The 23,176-nt window shown below is 40.1% G+C and overlaps 1 protein-coding gene across 1 annotated transcript in view; it reads right to left on the bottom strand.

The window, feature by feature from the left end:
• Positions 1 to 23,176, bottom strand: part of smc3 (structural maintenance of chromosomes 3) — an 85,822-nt gene that overhangs the window by 57,023 nt on the left and 5,623 nt on the right. The window contains exons 2-8 of the mRNA XM_078565172.1: positions 18,177 to 18,252; positions 14,898 to 14,936; positions 13,751 to 13,818; positions 9,994 to 10,065; positions 5,320 to 5,399; positions 4,129 to 4,207; positions 1,003 to 1,120 (exon numbers count right to left, since the gene is read on the bottom strand). Of these exons, the coding sequence (XP_078421298.1) occupies positions 1,003 to 1,120; positions 4,129 to 4,207; positions 5,320 to 5,399; positions 9,994 to 10,065; positions 13,751 to 13,818; positions 14,898 to 14,936; positions 18,177 to 18,252 (532 nt within the window). The remainder of the gene's footprint in view (positions 1 to 1,002; positions 1,121 to 4,128; positions 4,208 to 5,319; positions 5,400 to 9,993; positions 10,066 to 13,750; positions 13,819 to 14,897; positions 14,937 to 18,176; positions 18,253 to 23,176) is intronic.

Here is a 23,176-nt window from a genome sequence, read left to right as displayed (position 1 = left end):
CTTGTAGATGGTGGACAGGCTTTGGGGAGTCACGAGGTGAGTTACTCTCCGCCGAATTCTCAGCCTTTGACCTGTTCTTGTAGCCACTGCATTTATATAGCTTGGCCAGTTCAATTTCAGGTCAATGGTAACCCCTAGGATGTTGATTGTGAGGGATTCAGCAATGGTATGCTCTTGAACGTCAAGGGAGATGGTTAGATTCCCTCGTTGGAGAGGGTCATTGCCTGGCGCTTGTGTGGCACAAATGTTACTTGCCACTTCCCGCCCAAGCCTGATTGTTGTCCAGGTCGTGCTGCATATGGGCACGGAATGCTTCAGTATCTGAAGTGTCACAAACAGTGCCAAATATTGTGCAATCATCAGCGAACATCCCCACTTCTGACCTTACGATGGAGTGGATACCATTGATGAAACAGCTGAAGATGGTTGGGCCTAGGGCACTACCCTGAGGAACTCCTGCAGCAACGTCCGGGGAAAGAGAAGATTGACCTCCAAGATCCTCAACCATCTTCACTGTCACTACAACCAACGTAGAATTTTCTCCCTCATTCCTATTGACTTCAGTTTTGCTAGGACTCCTTGATGTCACACACAATCAAATGTTGCCTTGATGTCAAGGGCAGTCACTCTCCCCTCACCTTTGGAGTTCAGTCCTTCTCTCCATGTTGGACTAAAGCTGTACTGAGGTCAGGATCCAAGTGGCCTTGGTTCTTGTGTTCTACTTTTCCTTTTCAAATCCCAGCTGGCAATTTACAGAAAAAAACAAAAGTGCAACTAATTGGAATATCCTTTAAAGAGTCAGCATGGGGACAACGGACCAAATGACCTCCTTCTTTGTTGTCTGCTTCCTTAGCATTAAGAATAAAGATCAGCCCAGGCTAACATCAAAACACAGCAAAAGAACTCTGCTGACAGGCAAACAAAGCACCCCAGAACCTAATCTACATTTTATTTGGAACTTCTGTTATAAAATGAGGCAAAAAACAGACTCAGCATTCTTACCAGTTTCCTTCATAAGATTAATACTCTCCTCTTTACGTTCATCATATACTCTGGTACCAGCAACTTCTCGCAGAAGTTTCAGTCGCTGAGAATCTGGAGCTGTGGCCATCTGATTAATCTAATCCAAACACAATTCAAAAAGCTAATAAGCTATTTAGAGGGGTACACTAATTCAAAGAAATTCCAAAAACACGCACTTGCATCGTCATTAATTATATATAATCACACCCCCTTGAATAAATATTTATTGAAGTCACATTGTTTAGAAGTCGTCCAAAGAAACCTCCAGAGTCCATTCTGAAATGAATATTTGAAAAACAGTTATAAACTGATTTCTCTGACTGCAAGAATTTTAGGAGCTTACATAACTGGGTCCTACTTTACAGAAGATTAATGCAGAACACAGTGTGGCAATTTATCCTACCCAGTAAACTATAGCTTCTAGGTGACATAGCAGGACACTGACAAACAGGCTTACCAGGTGATGGTGTTTAATCTCAAACTGGAGAAATTCAAAGATTGGGGGCGGGTGCAGCAGATCAAGAAAGATGCAAAATGGACAATTGACATGGAAGGGATATGTGGAAATATTATTTATCTAAGCCTGTATTTCAAATTAATAAAAGCTTTGCCAAGTGCTTTAAGATAATATTCCTTCAAACATGATCATATCATGCGATTGATAAGTATATAGTCTCTAAAGCTAAATTAAATAACCTATAAATAGACATTTTCATTATATTATGTTTTTAGTTTTTAATTAGGATTTGCAAATACGCACATTGCATTTTCCACAAGAAAATACCGAAATAATACACTTGGAAATTAAGTGATGCAGTTTTTAGCCCTAAAGGGAGTGATTCATACTGGATTAATCATAGTGAACGAGACAAAGTAAATATGATTCATACAGTGACAATGTCAGCACAAGTAGCACCTTACCAAGGCAAATGGAATAAATAATTGATGTGCAATGTACAGCTAAAGCAGGGACAGATAACTATCCTAGAATTACAGACAAACAAAATTAATTTCTTCCCCAACCCCACCCACAGTTTACTACATTAGCAATGTGCAAAAATGTTTTACATAACACTTCTCTCAAAATAGTTAATACTACATCTGTTGGTGTATATTCATGGGTTATGAAGGGTATGAGCAGATGGTGGAGCAACAAACACAGAATCTCACTGAGCTACTGAACAACTAGAGTAGAGCTTTGCGACCCACAGACTGCACCTAGCCTGAAGGACTATTTAAAATAGATAACTGCAAGATAAAGTATAGAGTGTTTTTCTAAAAAGCTGTCATGGCTAGAAACCAATATTTATGTTTTAACCACCAAGACTGTTAATTTTCACTTTCATTTCCAAATGGTTACTTTCTACTTTTGGTAGTTAGCGACAACATTGTTCAAACGCTCTATCCCCTAATTTCAATTTTCTCTTCACATTCCACACAAAAATATTTCCTGCATACACAAAACAGAACAAATTTTGTAAATCAGCAAAATCCTATATAGGAAATATACATGTATATTTATTTGCAACCAGGGATGCTGCAAGGGAAACACATGGGTTTTCAGTGATGTGGTATGGCATTTGGTGGCAGACAGTCAAGGGGGACTGACAGTCATCTGATCTTTCTCTTGAATCAATGAACTCTGCACTGCAAGACAATGTCTTATTATCATAAGCTGTTACTATTTAATACATTGCAATCACAATATAATAACGTTTAAGATAAATTCATGTGAGGTCTATACACCATGAACTGTTGGGCTGAATGGCCTGTTGTGCTGTAAATACTATGTAATATTGGGAGTATTCTACTGTACTATACTTTTTATGGTACAAAAAAAAAGCAAACCAATTGTAACATGTAACAAGCACTTTCGATATCCCTTCTAAAATCAATTATTTTAGCTTTCAAAGTCTGATTTACAGTGCTTCCTAAACACCGGGAAATGCATCTAAATCCAAAATTTCCCACAACCAGGCGGTACACCCCAAGGGCACAGCCAGGGTTAAACCTTGCAATTTGCATACTTTCATCCCCAGTCACAATTCTTTTTAATCATCCACCATTGTAAATTTATATTCACAGCATAACTACTTGTTTTCACATCATGGGAAAGGCTTCATCCATCACAAACAGAATCCCAATTGGGAAACGTCATTAAGATACTGGTGAAAATCCCATACAATAAAACAAATTTTAACTTTTTCTGTCACTATAAAACAGTGGTCTTGGTCGGAGGCCTAAATTCAGACTAATCATTACATTTGATTATTTTCTAGGTTGGCATTCATCAGCTGATAGACGCAGCAACTATACTTTATGTTTTTACTGGAAATTATATGGAACAATCCAGCAAATTAAATGATAAAAGTTTAAGCACTGGAATTATTCAAAATACCACAATGGGAGAGTTAATGCACCAAGCAGTGACTCTCAAACACTGATGCAAGTCAAACTATGAGGCATAAAATCTGCCTTTGTGTGATGTAGTGCCCATGAAAAATATTCTGTGAAACGCAGGTACCTAGGTTTGAGAACCACTGCATTAGAAGGATGAGTTTCAATGAGCGCTATGGCCTTAATTCGGCAATTAGCTCACTAATTCACTCCACTAGCACTTACTTTTTACAGCCCCAATACAAGAATTACTGACAGCACAGGCACAAGAGGTTGAATGGCCTCTATCCAGCCTGTAACCATTCTATGATTCTACTGCGAGTTGTTATAACCTTCTGCTGCCTGAATCATAGCTGACACATGGATTTTCTCAATTTTGTCTATTTTTGTTACTTATGTTCATCCTCACATTAACGAGAGCAAGCCACACAATACTCACAGATGACTCAAACAGTTCACAATGGAGTCAAGGTGTGTAAGCGAGTTGAGTCATCAAAACAAGCTAGAAAACTTTGTTTAGTTGCTGCTGCGCTGCAGTAACAGAACATTAAAAATGAACACCCTCAAATCTCTTTCAACTTCATCGCTGCTATCCAAATGGCAATTTGAATTAAGAACAGACTTTCAAACATGTTTCAGTGTAGAACTGGAAATCCAGTAGAAGTTTTTATTTCAGGAAATACCACTTGCATTTCTGGATTCACTTACCTTTCCTTGCTTGACAATGTAGTAAGGATTGCTTCTGGAAAACCCAGCGCTTTCCAAAAGATTCATGACATCATTTTTCCTATTGAACAAAAACAGGATTGAAGTATGATATAAATTATTTAAGAATACACAGAAGGTACGCAATATTCCCCTTTGCCACTCAAAGGCTTTGACTGCAATTCTCAGTTTGCACTTAACACAGGCACAAGATAGATTTTTATTTAACAATTTAATAAATCCTTGCACTTATAAGGATATTTGGCTCTCATTTCAACAGCTTTCAATTTTTTTTTTAAAATGAATTTTCTGGGCCTCCAGCGCATGCTACACTTCAGTTCTTAGATAAGAGGGGGAAGAAGGTTTCTTGTACTGGAGGGGAAGAAAGCAGGCAACACAGTACTGAACAAAACACTCATAATGGTCTCCAGTGACTTTCCTCTTAATATTTCCTCCTTGTAAAAATATAATCTATCAGTTAGCACTTCTGTCACCAGCTACAGATTTTATAGAAAGCAAACTGTATTGTTACATCAATATAAAATAATATTCCTCAGGTGTAACTTGTTAGAGTATAATTGATTATATAAGGAACCTACTTGTAATAACTTGTACAATTAATGTACAATTAGCAACCCCCAACATCCAAAGCCTTGATGTTGCAAGGTTACCAGTCTACCACATATGGATTTATATCCAAATTCCCACTAAATGTGGGCAAGATTGGCAAGGTCAGCATTTATTGCCCATTTCTAGTTTCCCTGAAAGGGAAGTGATGGGTTGCCTTCTTGAACTACTGAAAGCAGTGGCTTGCTAGGTCACTTTAGAGAACAGTTTAGAATCAACCATGGTGGTGTGGAACTGCAGTTACATATAGGACAGACCAGATAACAGTAGATTTTCTTCCCTAAAGGACATAATCAACTAGTCGATTTTCCTCTAACAATCCAACAGCTTCACGATCACTTTAACTGATACCTGTTTACTTCAAACTGAAGTCAAATTATAATCTACCATGGTGGGATATGAACTCAGATTCTCTGGATTTATTCCAAACCTCTGAATTAGACAATCCTGTAGCATATCCATTACACTACCATACTCTATCTATTGTATACACAACAGGACAATTTTGTGAAAAGTTGTAAAAACTAATAAAGCACTGAAGAGTAAAAATAAAACAAAGAAACCTACGTCACCATTTTCTTGTCTAAAAAATACTGATCCTTCTTTGCTCCAATGACACGGCGAAGAGAAACCTCCTCTTTGTCAATCTACAGAATGAAAGGAATCATATAACATAACAGCTATAAACCATGTTATTCAACACATTTTGTACCATCCTAAATAAATAAAGTAGATAAAATACAACTCAACTGGGCCAATGATTAGAATTTTCTCTTTTTATTCATGCATGGGATGTTAGCACACCATTGCAAGATAGGTATTTGATGTCCATTCCTAACGGCCCTTGAAGGTGATGGTGAGCTGCCTTTTTAAACTACTGCAGTTGGGCGTTGTTAGGACGAGTTTCAGATTTTTGACCTAGCCACAGTGAAGGAATGGCAATACAGTTCCAAGGTAACATGAGGCTTGGAGAGGAACTTGCAGGTGCTCATATTCCAATGCGTCTGCTGCTTTTTTCCTCCTAGGTGGTAGAGATCGTGGGTTTAGAAGGTGCTGTCGAAGGATTGCACTACATCTTGTAGAAATGCTACCACTGTACGCCTGTCGTGGAGGAAGTGAATATTTAAGGTCATGGAAGGGATGTCGATCAAGTGGGCGGCTTTGTCCTGAATGGTGTCGAGCTTCTTGAGTGTTGTTGGAACTGCACTCTTATAGGCAAGTGGAGAGTAATCCATCACATTCCTGACTTGTGCCTTGTGGACAGGCTTTGAGGAGTCAGGTAGTGAGTTACTTGTCGCAGAATTCCCTGCCTCTGACTTGCCCTTGTAGCCAAGGTGTTTACATGGCTGGTCCAGTTAAGTTTCTGGTCAATGGAAACCCCGCAGAATATTGATGGTGGGGTATTTAGTGATGGTAATGTCTCTGAAAGTTGAGAGATGGGTCTGATCTCTTTTTTTGGAGATGGTCCAAATGATGCTCTCCTGCACTCCTCATTGGCCTGACAATTATGTGGCACTAATGTTACCTGTCATTTATCAGTCCATGCCTGGATATTGTCCAGATCTTGCTGCATGTGGGCACAGCCTACTTCAGTATCTGAGGATCACAAATGGCACTGAACAATGTGCAATCAGCAGCAAACACCCCCACTTCTGACCTTATGATAGAGGGAAGATCATTGGTGAGGCAGCTGAAGACGGTTAGAATGAGGACACTACCCTGAGGAAATGTCTCAGCGATGTTGTGGGGTTCAGATGACTGACTTCCAACAACCACAACGCCATGTATTTGGCTATGACTCCAAACAGGAGAATTTTCCCAGATTCCAACTGACTTCAATTTTGCCAGAGCTCCTTGATGCGACACTGAGTGAATAACTCCCTTGGTGTCAAGGGCAGTTACTCTCACCGCACCCCTCAAATTCAACTCTTTTGTCCACATTTGGACCAAGGCTATAATCAGGTCTGGAGCTGAGTGGCCTTGGTGGAACCCAAGTTAAGCTGGTTATTGCTGAGTGAGTGCCACTACACTACCGACACCTTCCATCCCTTGGCTGGTGATTGAGAAAAGACTTATGGGGAGATAATTGTCCAGACTGGATATATCCTGCTTTTTGTGGGCAGGATATATCTGGGCAATTTTCCATATTGTCGGATAGAAGCCAGTGTTATAGCTGGACTGGAACAGCTTGACTTGGGGAGCTGCTATTTCTAGAGCACAAGTCTTAAATACTGCAGCCAAGATGCTGTAAGAATCAATAGCCTTTGTTGTATCCAATGCCTTCAGCTGTTTCTTGATATCACATGCAGTGAATTGAATTGACTGAAGACTGGCAGCTATGATGCGAATCCTCAGGAGGAGGCGGAGATGGATGATCGACTCAACATTTCTAGCAGAAGATGGCTGCAATTATTTTAGCCTTGTCTTTCGAACTGACGTACTGGGCTCCCCCTCATTGAGAAACAGTATGTTTGTGAAGCCTACTCCTCCCTCCGTTTAGTTGTTTAATTGTCCACTACCATTCATGACTGGGTGTGGCAGGACTGCAGTGCTTTGATCTGCTCCATTAGTTTTGAGGTCACTTCTGCTCTGTCTATTGCATGCTGAACAGTAAAAGCAGCATGCAAGTAAGTCCTGTGTTCTAGCTCCACCAGGTTACATTTTTAGGGTGGTACCTGAGGTTGCTCCTGGCATGCTCTCCTGTACCTCCTCATTGAACCAGGGTTTATGGCAATGGCAGAGCAAACGATATGCCAGACCACGAGGTTACAGATTGCAATTAAATATAATTCTGCTGTTACTGATGGCCCACAGTGCCTCATGGATGCGGTTTTCAGTTACTAGATCTGTTTTGAATCTATCCCATTTAGTGCAATGGTAGTACAACACAATACTGTGAAAAGTACCTTCAGTGTGAAGATAGACTTGGTCTCAATGATGTGCGGAGGTTGCTCCTAACAATACCGTCATGGTAGATTGGCGAGGGCAAGGTCATGTAGGTTTGTCCCTCTTGTTGGTTCTGGCCAGTCTGTCAGAAATGTCCTTCAGGACTGCCAGTAGTGGTGCTACTGAGTTACTCTTGGTGATATATACTGAAATCCCCTGCCAGAATAATTTTGTGCCCTTGCTACGCTCATTATTTCCTCCAAGTGATGTTCAACATGGAGGAGTCAGCTAAGGGAGGGCTTGAGGCGGTAGTCAGCAGAAGGTTTCCTTGCCTATGTTTGACTTGATGCCATGAGATTTCATGGGTGCAGAGTCACGTTAAGCATTCTTAGGGTCACTCCGTCCCAACTTTATGGGCAGAATTTTCTGCCTGTCGGGCGGGCGGGCCTGACCCAATCTCTGGTGGGCGGGGAACCGATCCCCGCCAACGAAGCAGGCCGCACCGCCATTTTACGTGGGTGGGCCAATTAAGGCCCGCCCAGCATGACGTCCGGCGGGAGGCGCTATGTGCTCCCTGTGCGGGCGGGGGGGATTCCCTAAAAGCAAGAGTGCGCTCTTTCACACATGCGTACAAAAGAGTGCACATCTCCCTGAGGCTAAGTGCAGCCTCTGGGAATTCGCTTCCATTTTGAAAAATATTAAAAATGGAAAAAAAAAAATTCCCTAATTTGTCCCCTTCATGTGACAATGTCACATGAGATGGGACATGTTCATAATTTACAGAAAAACGTTATTAAAATTTTTAAAACCCTGCATGAAACCTCATCCCGCCGCTGGATGAGGTTTCATGTTTTCTCTATTTGCCGCCGGGGCTCCTGGCCGACCCACCAACCTTAAGGTTGGACGGGCAGGTCTTTTAATTGTTTAAATGATCCTGTCAATGGCCTCAATTGGCCATTGACTGGTCGGCGGGCGCACAGCTGATTTTGCTGCACCCCCGCCTTCCTGAAAATTTAAATGGGGCGGGATGATGTCGGGGGTTCCACCCAACATCATCAGGCATCATTTTACGCGTTGGCGAGTGGGCCCCGCCCCCTGCTCGCCGACGGCAAAATTCTGCCCTATATCACTGTGCCACTGCCTCTGGTGGGACTGTCCAGGGATGATGATGGACGAGCCTGCTATAAACTGGTGCATATGACTATGTCAGGCTGTTGTTTGACTGGTCTATGGAACAGTTCTCTCAATTTTGAACAAGTTCCCAGATGTTAGCGAAAAGGACTTTAGTGGGTCAAATGGGAAAGGTGTGCCTTTGTCTTTTCCAGTGTCTAGGTTAATGCCAGATGGTCCATCTAGTTTTAGTGCTATTCAACTTTTCTGGCTTGCTAGGCCATTTCAGAGGACAGTTAAGAGTCACCCATTCTGCTGTGTGTCTGGAGTCTCACGAAGGCCAAACCAAGTAAGGACAGCAAATTTCCTTTCCTTAAGGATACCAGATGGGTTTTTACAACAATCTGATAGTTTCATTGTCACCATTACTGACACTAACTTTCTATTCTAGATCTATTAATTAACTGAATTTAAATTCCACCAGTTACTATGGTGGAATTTGAACATTTGATTCTGAAGCATTAGTCTGGACCTCTGGATTATACTCCAGGAACATTACCACTTTGCTACTGCTCCTATCTTGTTATAAGACAAATGAGAATCAGTGGCTATTTGTTTTCTAGACTTCCTGCATTTAAGTAGTCAAATTCATGACATGCATATATAATCCTGATAAAACAGAAGTTATACTTAACTCCAAATTTAATTCCATCCAGTGTCATTTCACTAAACTAATGACTGAAAAGAGCTGGTATACCAATTTAGATAAATATTGTTCAGTCCACCTATGCTAGGTCCATTGTATATACATTTACACATTATATATATTATATTAAAATATTCATACATGTTAAATTATAGCATTCATATCAACAAAGCAAAATATTTTGTAGTTCACTTATTAATTAAGCTCCTCCACCTCACTCAAAGATATAAGTTTGGGTGTATTTGGACTGGATGTCACATCATCGCACTCTCCATGCGAGCATTACTGAAAGGTAAATCTTTCCATGTGCACTACTGCAGGATGGTGAAGAGAAAGAAAGAAGCAAACATTGTCCCACCCTGGATTACTGCATTTTAATCATGTACACTTGTCAATCACAGTGCACTAACAGTGATCATAAACTAGTGAACTCCAGTTTTCAGACTATGGCTCCCTCCTGATAGAAAGAAGGTTACATCATCAGGTAATTTACGCCACAAAATATATATTTTTTTCAACTCACTGAATGTTATACTTACAGGCAATCTATTGTCTGAATTGTCAAATATTATTTCAACAAATGCAGAAATAACACGAGGTCCGGTTCCTTCCTACAAACAGCAACCAAAATTTAAAGTTAATATTTGCAAGTTAAAGTTAAATGTTGTAATTTTGAAACAGTTCAGTCCACAAGGTCAAACCTCAGAAATGGTTCAATGTTACACACAGCTTATATTTATATAGTGCTTCTAACAAAATAAATCATCCCAATGTGCTTCACAGGGCCACTATAAAACGAAATATTACACTGAGCCATAAAAGGAGACATTAGAGTAGATAACCAAAAGCTTGGTCAAAGAAATAGGTTTTAAAGAGCATCTAAAGGCAGAAAGCAAGGTAGAGAGGTTTAGGGAGAAAACTGCAGCGCTCAGGGTCCAGGCAGTAAAGCCACGAATGATGGAGCAACTAAAATCAGGAATAATCAAGGGCCAGATTTAGAGGAGGACAGGTATCCCAGAGGGTTGTGGGGCTGAGATTACAAAGATCGGAAGGGGTAAGGCCACAGAGGAATTTGAAAACAAGGATGAGAATTGTAAAATTGAAACTTTGTTCATCTGGGAGCAAATGTAGGTCAGCAAGCATAGAAGTGACAGGTGAATAGGATTTGGTGCAAGTTAGGACTTGGACAACAGGATTTGGATGGTTACAGAGGGTATGATGTGGGAGTCCAGCCAGGAGTGTGCTGAGCAAGTCAAGTCTGGAGGTAACAAAAACATGAATGACAGTTTCAGCAGATGAGCTGAGGCAGGGACAGGGCTGGGTGATGTTACAGAGTTGGAAACAAGCAGTTTTAGCAATGGCGCTAAAGAGGTTGGAAGCTCATCCTTGGGTTAAATATTATAACAAGGTTGCAAACAATCTAGTGCAGCCTCAGACAATTGCCAGGGAGAGGGATGGAGTCAGTGTATCCTATACAGCCTTCAATATGCCCATATTTACTTATAAAAACTGATGAACTACTGAGGGACTACTAGTTTAACAACAGAAAATGGCCCTATATACAGCTGATTCTGCAACTACTTTAGATTAGTATGTGACCAGCTGACCATCTTGCATTAGAATTAAATTACAGTTGGATGGAAAAGGAGTAACAGAATATGCAAATACTCTAGATAATGTTACGGCAAGAACAGCCGGATAATTCACCTAATCTCAATCAACAGTAATTTTTACTGTCAGATGATATTGTAATTAGTTCATGCTTTTCTGCCTTCATATTTATGAAATATACTGAGGTTAATTCAGCATCCAAAATTTTAACCTGGTTATAATGAAATAAGCTGCTGAATATTACCTTTGATTTTTGTGCGTTCAGCACTGCTGATGCTGCTGATGGAGTTACTTTTCACTTTGAAGTCTCACACATTTCCACTGGAAATCCCCTCTTATCCAATCTATTTATAAAATCAAAATTCCCACAAGCCTACACATTTAACTATTGCTGCAGTCCAGAAAGGTTAAATGACAAGGGTGTGGAATTTCTACACCAGAATCAATACAAGGATTGTAAGCTATTTACACTTACTATTGCGAAAGTGTGTCACAAAATTCCCGATCAGTAGGTCAACCTCCTTCCCATTTAGTTTCTGCTCAACACACTTTCACAATAGCAACAGTAATTTCCAATCAGTACACTTCCGAACAGTCAGTGTTAGAGAAATACACCGACTAGGGACAGTGGAATGTAGGGAAAATTCTCTTCCTTTGCCTTGATGGAACCACCACTGGTTGCTCCTTCCCACCTGACTACCTTCATGGGGGTGGTGTTTGAGACCCAGATCCCCAAATGATTTCCTTCAACATGGAAGGTGGCAATTAGCCCTGGGGAGAAACAGTAAAGGCCAGAATTCTCCAATGGTGTGCATCGTTTTGGTCTCCTTAGATGAAAAAGGATATAGTTGCTTTAGAAGCAGTTCACAGCAGGTTCACTCAACTCATTCCTGGGAGGAAGGGCTTATCTTATGAAGAAAGGCTGAACAGGTTGGGTCTATACCCATTGAAATTTAGTGGAATGAGGGGTAATTTTATTGAAACATTTAAGGTCCTGAGGGGAAATGATAGGGTGTTTCCTCGCATCAGAGAGACTAGAACTGGGGGGCACAGTTTAAGAATAAGAGGGCGCCCTTTGAGGATGGAGATGAGAATTTATTTTCTTTCAGAGGGCCATTCATCTGTGGAATTCTCTTGCCCAGAAAGCAGTGGAGGCTGGGTCACTGAATTTATTCAAAGCTGAGTTAGGTAGATTTTTGATAGACAAGGGAGTCGGAGATTATGAGGGGCGCAGACAGGAAAGTGCAGTTAAGTCCACAATTTGGTCAGCGATGATCCGATTGAGCAGTGGAGCAGACTCCTATGTTCCTATGGCTTTGTAGCATTCCTTTGCCCAATTCAGGCCTAGCAATTAGAGGCTAAATGCCTAGTTTATTGGCTGAGGCCGCCTTCAGGTCACTTCTGTTCCTTTAAGGCACCCCATCACTTCTTCTGGAGTGGCAGAAAAATCCCCACTGCTACACTGTTGGGACTTTACACTCTTGCACTGTGGGCTCTCTTTTAGTGGCAGGAACGCCACTGTACCTCACAAAATGGCCCCCTGACCAAGGGAAATAGCTCAAAGCTGCAGGTAATTTGGAAAGGCAGGATAAAATCTTGTCTTGATGCAACTTCAACATAAAGAGGAGAAACCCAGCTCAGAAATCAAATGGCTACCTTCATTCTCAGATAGGGAAAGTGCACAGTAGCCATCAGGGGAAACAACGGTAAATAAAGTGAACTTAAGTGATGGAATGTCATAGTCAGTACCATTTCAAAAAAACAATAAAATATCATAACCATTAATTTTTCTTGTTTTAAAATGTTTTTGCTTTATAGAAAAGTACATATTACATTAGGACCTAGCTGAAAGAAATTCCCACAAAAACTGAAGACAGTGACCTACAAACAACGCACCCATGCATTCTCTCAGCAAGCAAATGAAAACCCTGACAAGCTAAAGATAGCAGGAAAAATGTTAAAGACAATTTGCTTACATAATTTGTATGCAAAGAAGCAACATTATTTGAATTAAAAGAAAGGCATCATATAATTTAGAACCATGGAAAAGTTACAGCACAGAAAGAGGCCATTCAGCCCATCGTGTCTGCACCAGCCGAGAGAAAAAATTTTTTTTAAAAGCTTCTAACCTTCTGAATGTTTTTTTTTGGTTCCAAAAAGTTTTGTTACCATGTAGTACAAGGTATTTTTAATTAAATTAGCAACTGAACTCACATCTCAAATTTATTTTTTAAATTTGCTTTTCAAGGTTTTGTGGATTTTGCAATAAGTCTCTTAAGATGTTGGTCAGATTGATAAAATTGGACCTATTTTAGAAACAGCTACTCAGCTTCCTGTGCTTTCTTAAGGCTGCCCCTTGCTGCAGTAGCAAATGTCACAAGATATTCTGCTTTCTGCAAGTGTTAAACAATATAGCTTCAATATATGTTCCGCCCATAGGTTTCCCAACTTTAAAGTTTTATAAATTAGACAGTTCAACAAATCCGCTATACTCTTGTGTGATTGGTGCCTTCGGTTCACTGTGCACCACAAAGTGCTCCATGACAATTCACAATTTCCAAAAAGTATCAAACATTGAAAAGAGCAATTTCCTCAAGTTGGTACAACTCAAGTTGTGTAACACAAGATATTGCATTAGATTGATAAACGTAATCCCAGATCAACTATTTTTATACTAGTACTTACATGCAGAAGAGCAAGTCTCTGCTCAGGGCGAAGGTGGCTGAACTCATCACTAAGCACAAACTGAATTGCTGCAAGTATGAAGAGAGATGGCGAAGAGAGAAAAAGTTAGAACAAATAATATATTTCTATTCAAAGGAGGACAACAACTGAGATAGATTGGTTACTACAGCACAATACATCTTCAATGAGTTTCAGACTGGCATCAAATATGTCAGTAAATGTCAGGGTGTCACAACATCTTTCTGCACTAGAAGAGCTTCAAGATTGAACAGTACAATTAAAAATAAAATTTTGAAAAAGTCCTCTTCTGCAGCAATTTGCTTGATTCAAGAGAACACTAAAAGTATGTGCTTCTAACAGTGTGATTTCATCATTGCAGTGTAAAATTGACTCAAATGCTACACATTTTGCTGTGAAAAAATTATCGAAACTGGGAAGTTTGATCAAAGGATAGAAATATGAAGATTCTTCAATTCTGAAGAATGGTGCACTCAGCAGATAATTTTCAGAAAATATTAGCACTAGCAAAATCTGCCATCTGTATGCTCTTCCATATTATTTATAATATCTCCCTTGTAACATTTAGCATTTGAAAAACTTTAAAAGCCTGAGAGGCAGAAAGCATCCCATTTATCACTTATTTTATATTATTTCGATACACTTTTCGTCCTCTCCAGGAATCTCACCAGCTGAGAAAATGGACATGTTTCTTGCTTGCTTACCACCAACAACATTCATACAAGTGAATGAGAAAAAGCAACCAGGGAAACCACCCTTCTGATTTTCTCTCACCCCCAACTCTGCTTCCAATTGAGAATTTCCATAGCAACATGCTAAGATCTAGAAAGTTACATATTCAATTATGGCCATAAGTAAATACCCTATCAATCCATAGTCAGTTCTTGGGAGGTCCATCATTGCCGTATTAGCAAACTTCTCCCCACAAAAGTTACTGTCACTAATACAAGACTTGAGTTTAGGTACAGTATTTTGCACAAATGTTTAATCCATATTACTATCCCACTCGATAAATTTGAGAATTAGTACTTTAAGAGTTTACGATGTGTCAGCCTACTTGATATCTTGAACATCTGAATAGTTTCTAAATAAAAAATCTATCCCAAAAATAAGAAATGTCAGATCTTACCATAGAAAAAGTTACTTTTCCCAGAGCCATTTCGACCAACTGAAGAGAAAGAAATATAATTACAGATGTTATTTAAAGTACTATACCTTTCCACTATTTTAACAACTGTACAAAGCTATCATTCCAATAGCATCAGAACAGGAAAAGCTTTGAACAAAAATATATATGAAAAACAAAATAATAAATTCCAGAGCAAAAAAAGGATTTGGAATAATGCATCTCCTGAATTGCCTCCAGTTTACATAGAGAGTAGGGAAGTTCTGCCAATCTCAATCAGTCCTCCATCAAAGCAATTTTTTAAGTGCTGAAACACTACAACATTCATGCTGGATTCCTAAATAATATATTTTGGTCTGTTAAGTGTTCTGAATGAATTATTCATAATTATCAACTGTTTAATTTAAATCATCAAACATGGTAAATCCAGATATGTAAAAACATTTAAAGAAATGTGTAGTTCCCAGCCTGCTTCAGAGTTATTTAATTAATTTCAATAGTTTAAACTGATTATGAATCACAACAAATTTTATTTATTTTAGGGCCCCCCAGATATCAAATGAGAAGAGGTCTTGTGGCGCAGTGGGTAGCATCCCTGTCTCTAAGCCAGAAGCTCCAGGTTCGAGTTCCACTCCAGGACTTGATGGCCAAGGAAGGTGCTTGCATAACGTGGCCAAACTGGTTGACTATCAACCTGTAAATCCTTCCAATACGCCTATGGCGGCGGTAAGAGCTGGAGAGTCTCCTGGTTAGCCACGCTCAATGTGGAGTGGTGCCCCACAAGCTATAGCCTCTGACAGCACGCTGGTGACCTGTTCCAGGGAAACCAAGCTACGGAGACAAACAGAAGTACATGCTCTGTCAGCCTCACGTGTCACTTGACCTAGGAAGCTTCTAAGTCCAAGTCTAAGATACCATCTGGTTTCCTTAATTGTATGCATCAAGAAATTCTTCCTTTTAATGTTAGATTTTTCTCATAACGAATTTTTTTTTTTAAATGTTTCCTACTCTGAATACTCCCTTGTTCATCTCTTGCTTCAGCTCTCGTCTCACAATTTTCTCAGTTCGCTTGCTACTTTTCATTGCCATGCGCTCACGTGCTCACTTGCTCTGACTTGTCACCAGACACGCTTTTTTTGAATTGTAAGCGTTAACAGAGAATTGAGTTCTACCGATCCAATGCAGGAAAGTTCTCAAACTCAAAGATAACTGCTGCTCTGAGTCAGAGTTTTCTTTAACAATGAGCTTCTAATATAGGCAGGCACACTGAGAAATGCAATGATACATTGTACCGAATTAATGAGATCACCTTGTATCCGGAAACCAAGATTTGTGCATTAATTGCATAGAGCATTGTTATGTTGCCCTTTCACACCCGAGTCACGGTGAATCCTGTTCAAAACTCATCTCTTTGACATGAGGGCCTTAGTGACCCCTCTTGTGAGGGTCCTAGAAGGTGTAAATTTAGGTAGTCTCAAATGATGACAGAACCACTGCAGGCAACTGCCCGAAATTCAAGGCAGAATCAACTCTCAGCTCACTCTGAAAAGCAGTGAGGATTTAATGCGCAAAATGGAAATACATTTAGAAACATAGGAAGTAGGAGCAGGAGTATACCATTCGGCCCTTCGAGCTTGCTCCGCCATTCAATATGATCATGGCTGATCCTCTATCTCAAAGCTGTACTCCCACTCTCCCCAAACTCCTTGACGCCTTTAGAGTCCAGAAATTTATTTCCTTCTTAAATATATTCAATGGCTTGTACTCCACTGCTTTTTGTGATAGAGAATTGCATAGGTTCACCACCCTCTAAGTGAAGAAGTTTCTCCTCAGCTCAGTCCTAAATGGTCTAACCTGTGACCCCTGTGAAACTGTGACCCCTGGTTCTAGTCACCACAGCCAGAGGAGACATCATCCCTGCATCGAGTCTGTCCAGCCCTGTCAGAACTTTATACGTTTCAATGAGATTTAGACTGGTACATGGTCAAGGTTAAAACACATGATTGAGCAGAAGAGAGGGCGTTTTGTTCTTTATTTGAGCAGAGTACATATTATTTGGAAGTACTAAACACTGATACTGTGCCAAAAGCCAAAGTCCATTCCCAAAGCCGACAGGCCTGATGATGACAAATATTCATTAAAAGCGGTAGGTGATTATCCAGTGTGAACTGCTGAGGAGCAAAAGTACCTCCATTTTTAATGGGCAATTCCAAAATCTCCAGCAGGCGACACAAGTAGGAGAATCAGAACTAAAATGATGTAGCCTTATGTCTTAACTAGATACCCTCCAAAAGCACTGGAAGCACAAGTTTACAGAATCAACCTTTCAACTTTCACCATCAGGTACATTTAAATATAGAATACGGGATAACAAAGTAGAGCATCTTTACTAAGTGCCAATAGTGCACCTTAACTACAACATCTCATAAAAACAAATTTTAAACAATAACCATATATCTTTATTCAGTAAAAATTTTATTCCCTATCTTTTAAATTAGTCTTATATTTTCCCAATCATTACCACTTTTAAACATTTACCTTTGTGACATTCAAAGAGTTCAAGCAATCAGTGATTTGAGAACAGTGTTCAAAGGCAAGTCCTCATCACTCCAGCTTTAATTCTACACCTGGTCCTTCACCAAAAAACATAATTCCTTCCCGATACAATTTTTTCCTTTTGAGAGAATTGTCAAAAAGTGCAGCTACTCTGCAACAGCCACGTCCCCACCACTAGAAATTAACTGAATAATCAGTTAATTATATTGTTAGTATTGGCATTGAGGGAACAGTTGTTTTCTTTCAAATATTATTACTTGATCTTTAATGAATACTAAAATATCAGAACAGGCATACAAGTCCTTGTACAATACTTTATTTCGGTACTGCACAAGTTTCAGTCTAGATTACACATCCAAGTGCTGGGGTGGGATGCAATTCAGCAGTGAGAATGCTACCAATGGAGTTAGATTGACCGTACTCTTGTTAATAGCTCTAAGAGACTCACAATGTCCAATCAGGATTTTATCTAAGCATTTTTTAAAAAGCTTAAAATCAGAACTTAATAAGAGTTAGAATTTCAATTGTGTGATTCAGAGTAAACTAACATTCACAATTAATTTCAAATATCATCCATAAACTAGTTCAGCTTACATTGATGTTTACTATAAAGGTACATTAATCAAGCAAGAAAGTGATATTAATGCAGTTAATTAGAAAATTTATCACAAGTAAATAAGCATTCTGGACAAATCTTTTTTTGAACTAGCATTGATAGAAACTTACCTATAACATTATGTTTGGAGCTGAAAGGATCAACAATTGTTTGATCCCTGTAGCTGCGGAAACCCTGGATAATCACCTGGAAGAAAAATAGTACAATTAACTTTAGTTTGCAGTGTTAGTAAACTAAAGTCCACACTTGGGAAACGCAAGTCCTAAAGTCCATAGCTATGATCAATGGAGAGAACTATTTCACATCAAAATCCTACCATAATCCTCATTTTACAATAGAAAGGGATTAGAAGACTAAAAATACTATCCAGGTCAAAAATGGGAGGGAGGCTAATAAAAAAATTGCATGGGTTGATTAAGATAGCACTATATTTTGTGCATATCTTGAATCTAATTACTTTTAAATTTTGAAGAGGTTATGGAGTGAAGTCCCATTCCAGGTTTTGAGCAGAAATGTCAAAGCTGACTCGGTCCAGTGCAGTACTGAGTGCTGCACTATCGAACATGCGATCTTTCAGATGAGATGTTAAATCAAGGCCCCACATGCCCTCATGGAAAAAATCCCATGGCACTATTTCGAAGAGCAGCATGGGTTTATCCCTATGTGTGCTGGATAATATTAATCTCTTAATTAACATCACGAGAAAAGATTATTTGGTTATCACATTGCTATTCGTGGCAGCACGCTGTGCACAAACTGGCTTCCGTGTTTCCTATATTACAACAGTGCCTACACTTCGAAAGTACTCCACTGATTGTCAAGTGCTTTGGAAAGCCCTTTAAAAATGGTCGTTAAAGATGCTATATAAATGCAAGTCTGTCTTTCTTTAAGAAGATTTTTCCAAATCAGGCTACAGGTACTATTAGACAAGACTAGATTTGCAAATCAAAACTAGCTATTTCTTAGTTCTCATATATTTTTTTAATTTATTCGTTCATGGGGTGTGGGCGTCACTCGCTAGGCCAGCATTTATTGCCCATCCCTAATTGCCCTTGTAATTAACCACTATAATCTTGTTAATACAAGAGAAATAATTACAGCTTCACATTAACACATTTTCAAGGGGATCACTGACTCAATAACAATGCTCAAATAGATTGTCAGTTGAAATTCTCTGTAGACCCAAACTTGTACTTATATGGTAGAAATGAGCCTGAACTGATCCATGGCGCTGATGCACCTGCAGCTTGTGGGTAAGCAACACCATGGCAAATGTTGCAAGGAGAAGTACCTCCTCACCTAACCATTTAACTAGGCTACCAGCATGCTAACAGCTTGCCAAGAGAGCTTAGCGTATGGTACACTTGGCAGCAAAACAGAAAATCTGACAAGAATGCATCTCTTCAATGATCACAGCTTGCTGCTAAAAGGGAGAAGGTGCAAGTGTGGCAAAAAAAAAATGCACTAATAGTTCACAATGAAGACATCTTCGCAACAGTGATTTTTTGTGATGATGCAAGTGCTAAGATGCTAAGAGGTGCACCAAAGGGTGACCCATTTGGAGAGGAAAACCACCCTCCAGTAAAAGCATTGAGAAAGGCTATCAATCAAGTTGTTGAAGTCACCCCGTTCCTGCATACTTGGCTCCAAATAAGGAAGAAATTTACTGGTATCACGAGCAAAGCAAAGACAAGTGTGCTTCTAACATTATTTTCTACAAATTACTCTCTTTCACACAATCCCAAGTGTCAAAGCTGTGCTGCACACTTTTCTTGAAGATGGCTGTATGGGATAGCAAACAGATGCTAAGGTACCGAGTCAAACCGTTTGGGGTTCTCAATAAGGTCAGCAGCCACAAATCCAAATAGTCCTGCACTGCCAAGAAAGACCCAGCTCCTTCAAATAACTCAGGCACCGTAAACTGCTGCACAATAAAGGTGTCATGCCAAAATCCTGGATTGTGGCCTCCATGGTGAAAAATGATGATTGTGGTCAAATACCACATGAACAGTCATGGTTTGATATAATGAGCCACAACTGATAAATATGTTAATACCTTGCATTCGAGAGAACCCTGCTACACAGTGAAAGCTGTTTTGAATAGCACACATCCTAAAGCACTTTACAGCTAGTGAAGTACTTTTGAGGTGTAATCACTGTTGTTATGTAACAGCAAAGTGATCCACCCACAGTGGTTGACAAGGCCCTCAACCGTGTCCGGCCCATCTCCCGCGCATCCACCCTCACACCTTCCTCTCCCTCCCAGAACCATGATAGGGTCCCCCTTGTCCTCACTTATCACCCCACCAACCTCCGCATTCAAAGGATCATCCTCCGCCATTTCCGCCAACTCCAGCATGATGCCACCACCAAACACATCTTCCCTTCACCCTCCCCGGCGGCATTCCGCAGGGATCATTCCCTCCGGGACACCCTGGTCCACTCCTCCATCACCCCCTACACCTCAACCCCCTCCCACGGCACCTTCCCATGCAACCGCAGAAGGTGCAACAACTGCCCCTTTACTTCCCCTCTCCTCACCATCCAAGGGCCCGAACAAGTGAAGCAGCATTTCACTTGCACTTCCCTCAATTTAGTTTACTTCATTCGTTGCTCCCAATGCGGTTTCCTCTACATTAGGGAGACCAAACGCAGACTGGGTGACTGCTTTGCGGAACACCTTCGGTCTATCCGCAAGCATTACCCAGACCTCCCTGTCGCTTGCCATTTCAACACTCCACCCTGCTCTCATGCCCACATGTCCATCCTTGGCCTGCTGCATTGTTCCAGTGAAGCTCAACGCAAACTGGAGGAACAGCACCTCATCTTCCGACTAGGCACTTTACAACCTTCCAGACTGAATATTGAGTTCAACAATTTTAGATCATGAACTCTCTCCTCCATCCCCACCCCCTTTCCAATTCCCCCCTTTTTTTTCCAATAATTTATTAGGATTTTTCTTTTCCCACCAAGTTCCATTATTTTTAAATGTATTTCCATCGATTGTTTTTTCTCTACCGTTTAGCCTATTTCGATCCCTTCCCTTCACCCAACCTCATCCCCACTAGGGCTATCTGTACCTTGCTTGTCCTGCTTTCTACCCTTGATCAGCACATTCCTTAGATAATATCACCACCTTTAACACCTCTTTGTCCTTTTGTCTATCTCCACCTATCACCTGCCCTCTACCCAGCTCTACCCCCGCCCCCTTAAACCAGTTTATATTTCACCTCTTTTCTATTTTTACTTAGTTCTGTTGAAGAGTCATACGGACTCGAAATGTTAACTGTGTTCCTCTCCGCAGATGCTGCCAGACCTGCTGACTTTTTCCAAGTATTTTTATTTTTGTTTTGGATTTCCAGCATCCGCAGTTTTTTGCTTTTAACCAGATTATCTGTCATTGAGGGATAAATGTCGGCCTCAGTTTAATGTCTCCTCTAAAAGACAGCACCTCTAGCAGTACAACAATCCCTCAGTGCTATAATGGGTGTTAGCCTAGATTTTTGTTCTCCAAGTCCTGGGAATTGAACCCACAACCTTTTAACTCAAGGGGCAAGAGTGCTACCTACCGAACCACAGCTGACATGAGTGTTACCCCATGCAAACATTACATTTGTCACACACCTGACAGAAGTGCGCACTACATATGGAAGATGGCCCCTGAATGAAGTGGTTTCAATGATCCACTATCATGAAAGCGTAATGCTATGATAATCTTCAGTTTTAAAGGAGCAGCCATATGCAGCGATGCTACATGTATATCGTTGTGCAGCAAATAATACAATTTTAAAGCAGCCTGTCTTAAAAAGCTAAGGCATCGATGAAAGGTACCCTTTGGCATGTCCTGGTAGATGTAGGAGGGCCTTTAACACAGGTCATTTATAGTGACAGATGTGGGCAAGATTGCAGCTGCGTTTGTTATCCTCTCAAGCTTTTTAACTTATTTGGAACCCCCTAACATAGGGGTGTCCAAGAGGCAGCATACAAGTCACATGCAGCCCCAAACACCTTTGATCCAGTCCACAAAACTCCTGTTTCCTATGCATCATGCTTAAGCCTAGCTTCAGCAATTTTGGACTCAAACTCTTCAAAGTTCCTAAGCCTTGAGCACTGGAAAATGCTGCATCCTAATTGGAGGATATTGACCACCCAAGGGATTTTAGAGATGATGCTTCCAAGATTTTAGGTTTCAGAGGAAGGGAGAATAACATGAGATGCCAAAATCCATTATGAACATTATCAGCCTGCTGATGGAAAGGAGAGGATTGCAAATCAACACTCTTGAGGCATTAAAATCTTTGCTTTTGAAGTACTTTCCTTTCTTTCAGTAAACAGTTGTTCAATTATTTCCATGAGCAGACCTGGCCTGCCACAAACAGGAGCTATGATTCTTAAGCTTTGCCCTTACAGATTACCCATAGCCATTAATTGTAATAACCATACAGTAAACTTTATATGAACCAATGTTGCAACATATCCAATCTCTTCTAAATTACAAAAATAGTAAAACGCAAGCCTAAAGCTGGAAGATCTAAACTAAGCACAATGAAGCATTGGAAATTAGGCCACAATGTAGAAACATGACATAGCATTGAAAATTAGAAAAGTTTGTATTTTCAAGATCAACTGAATAATGGCACAAATTCTGCAACAAAAATATATCTTGCTCAAATTAAGCAATGAGGTCAAAATATTCTACCTTAAATAAGGCTACAAAGGCATATGTGATAAGCATCTGCTACTCCAAAGGGGTTTTTGAAATGTTGATAGACAAATTATCTAAAATTATGTAGCTATTGATAAGCATTTTTAAATTAATATCAATTTGGAGACTACATGCTATCAAACTGTAAAAGGCAAAGTTTAATCACTACATATATAATTCCTTAATAGTTGCCCTGTTTCTACCTACAGCGGTACAGAGAATAATGTAATCTATGTAATCACAAATCTATTGCAAATCCCACTGATCCACATTGTGTCAGAATGTTTTTTTTATTCATTCATGGAATGTGGCTAGGGCAGCATTTATTTCCCATCCTTAATCACCCTTGTTCAGAGGGCATTTGAGAGTCAACCACATTGCTGTGGGTCTGGAGTCACCTGTAGG

The sequence above is a fragment of the Cetorhinus maximus genome, chromosome 20 (genome assembly GCF_964194155.1).
Source record: "Cetorhinus maximus chromosome 20, sCetMax3.hap1.1, whole genome shotgun sequence".
Taxonomy (NCBI): domain Eukaryota; kingdom Metazoa; phylum Chordata; class Chondrichthyes; order Lamniformes; family Cetorhinidae; genus Cetorhinus; species Cetorhinus maximus.
The sequence above is the reverse complement of the archived record's forward strand: the minus strand, read 5'-3'. Positions and strand labels throughout refer to the sequence as shown.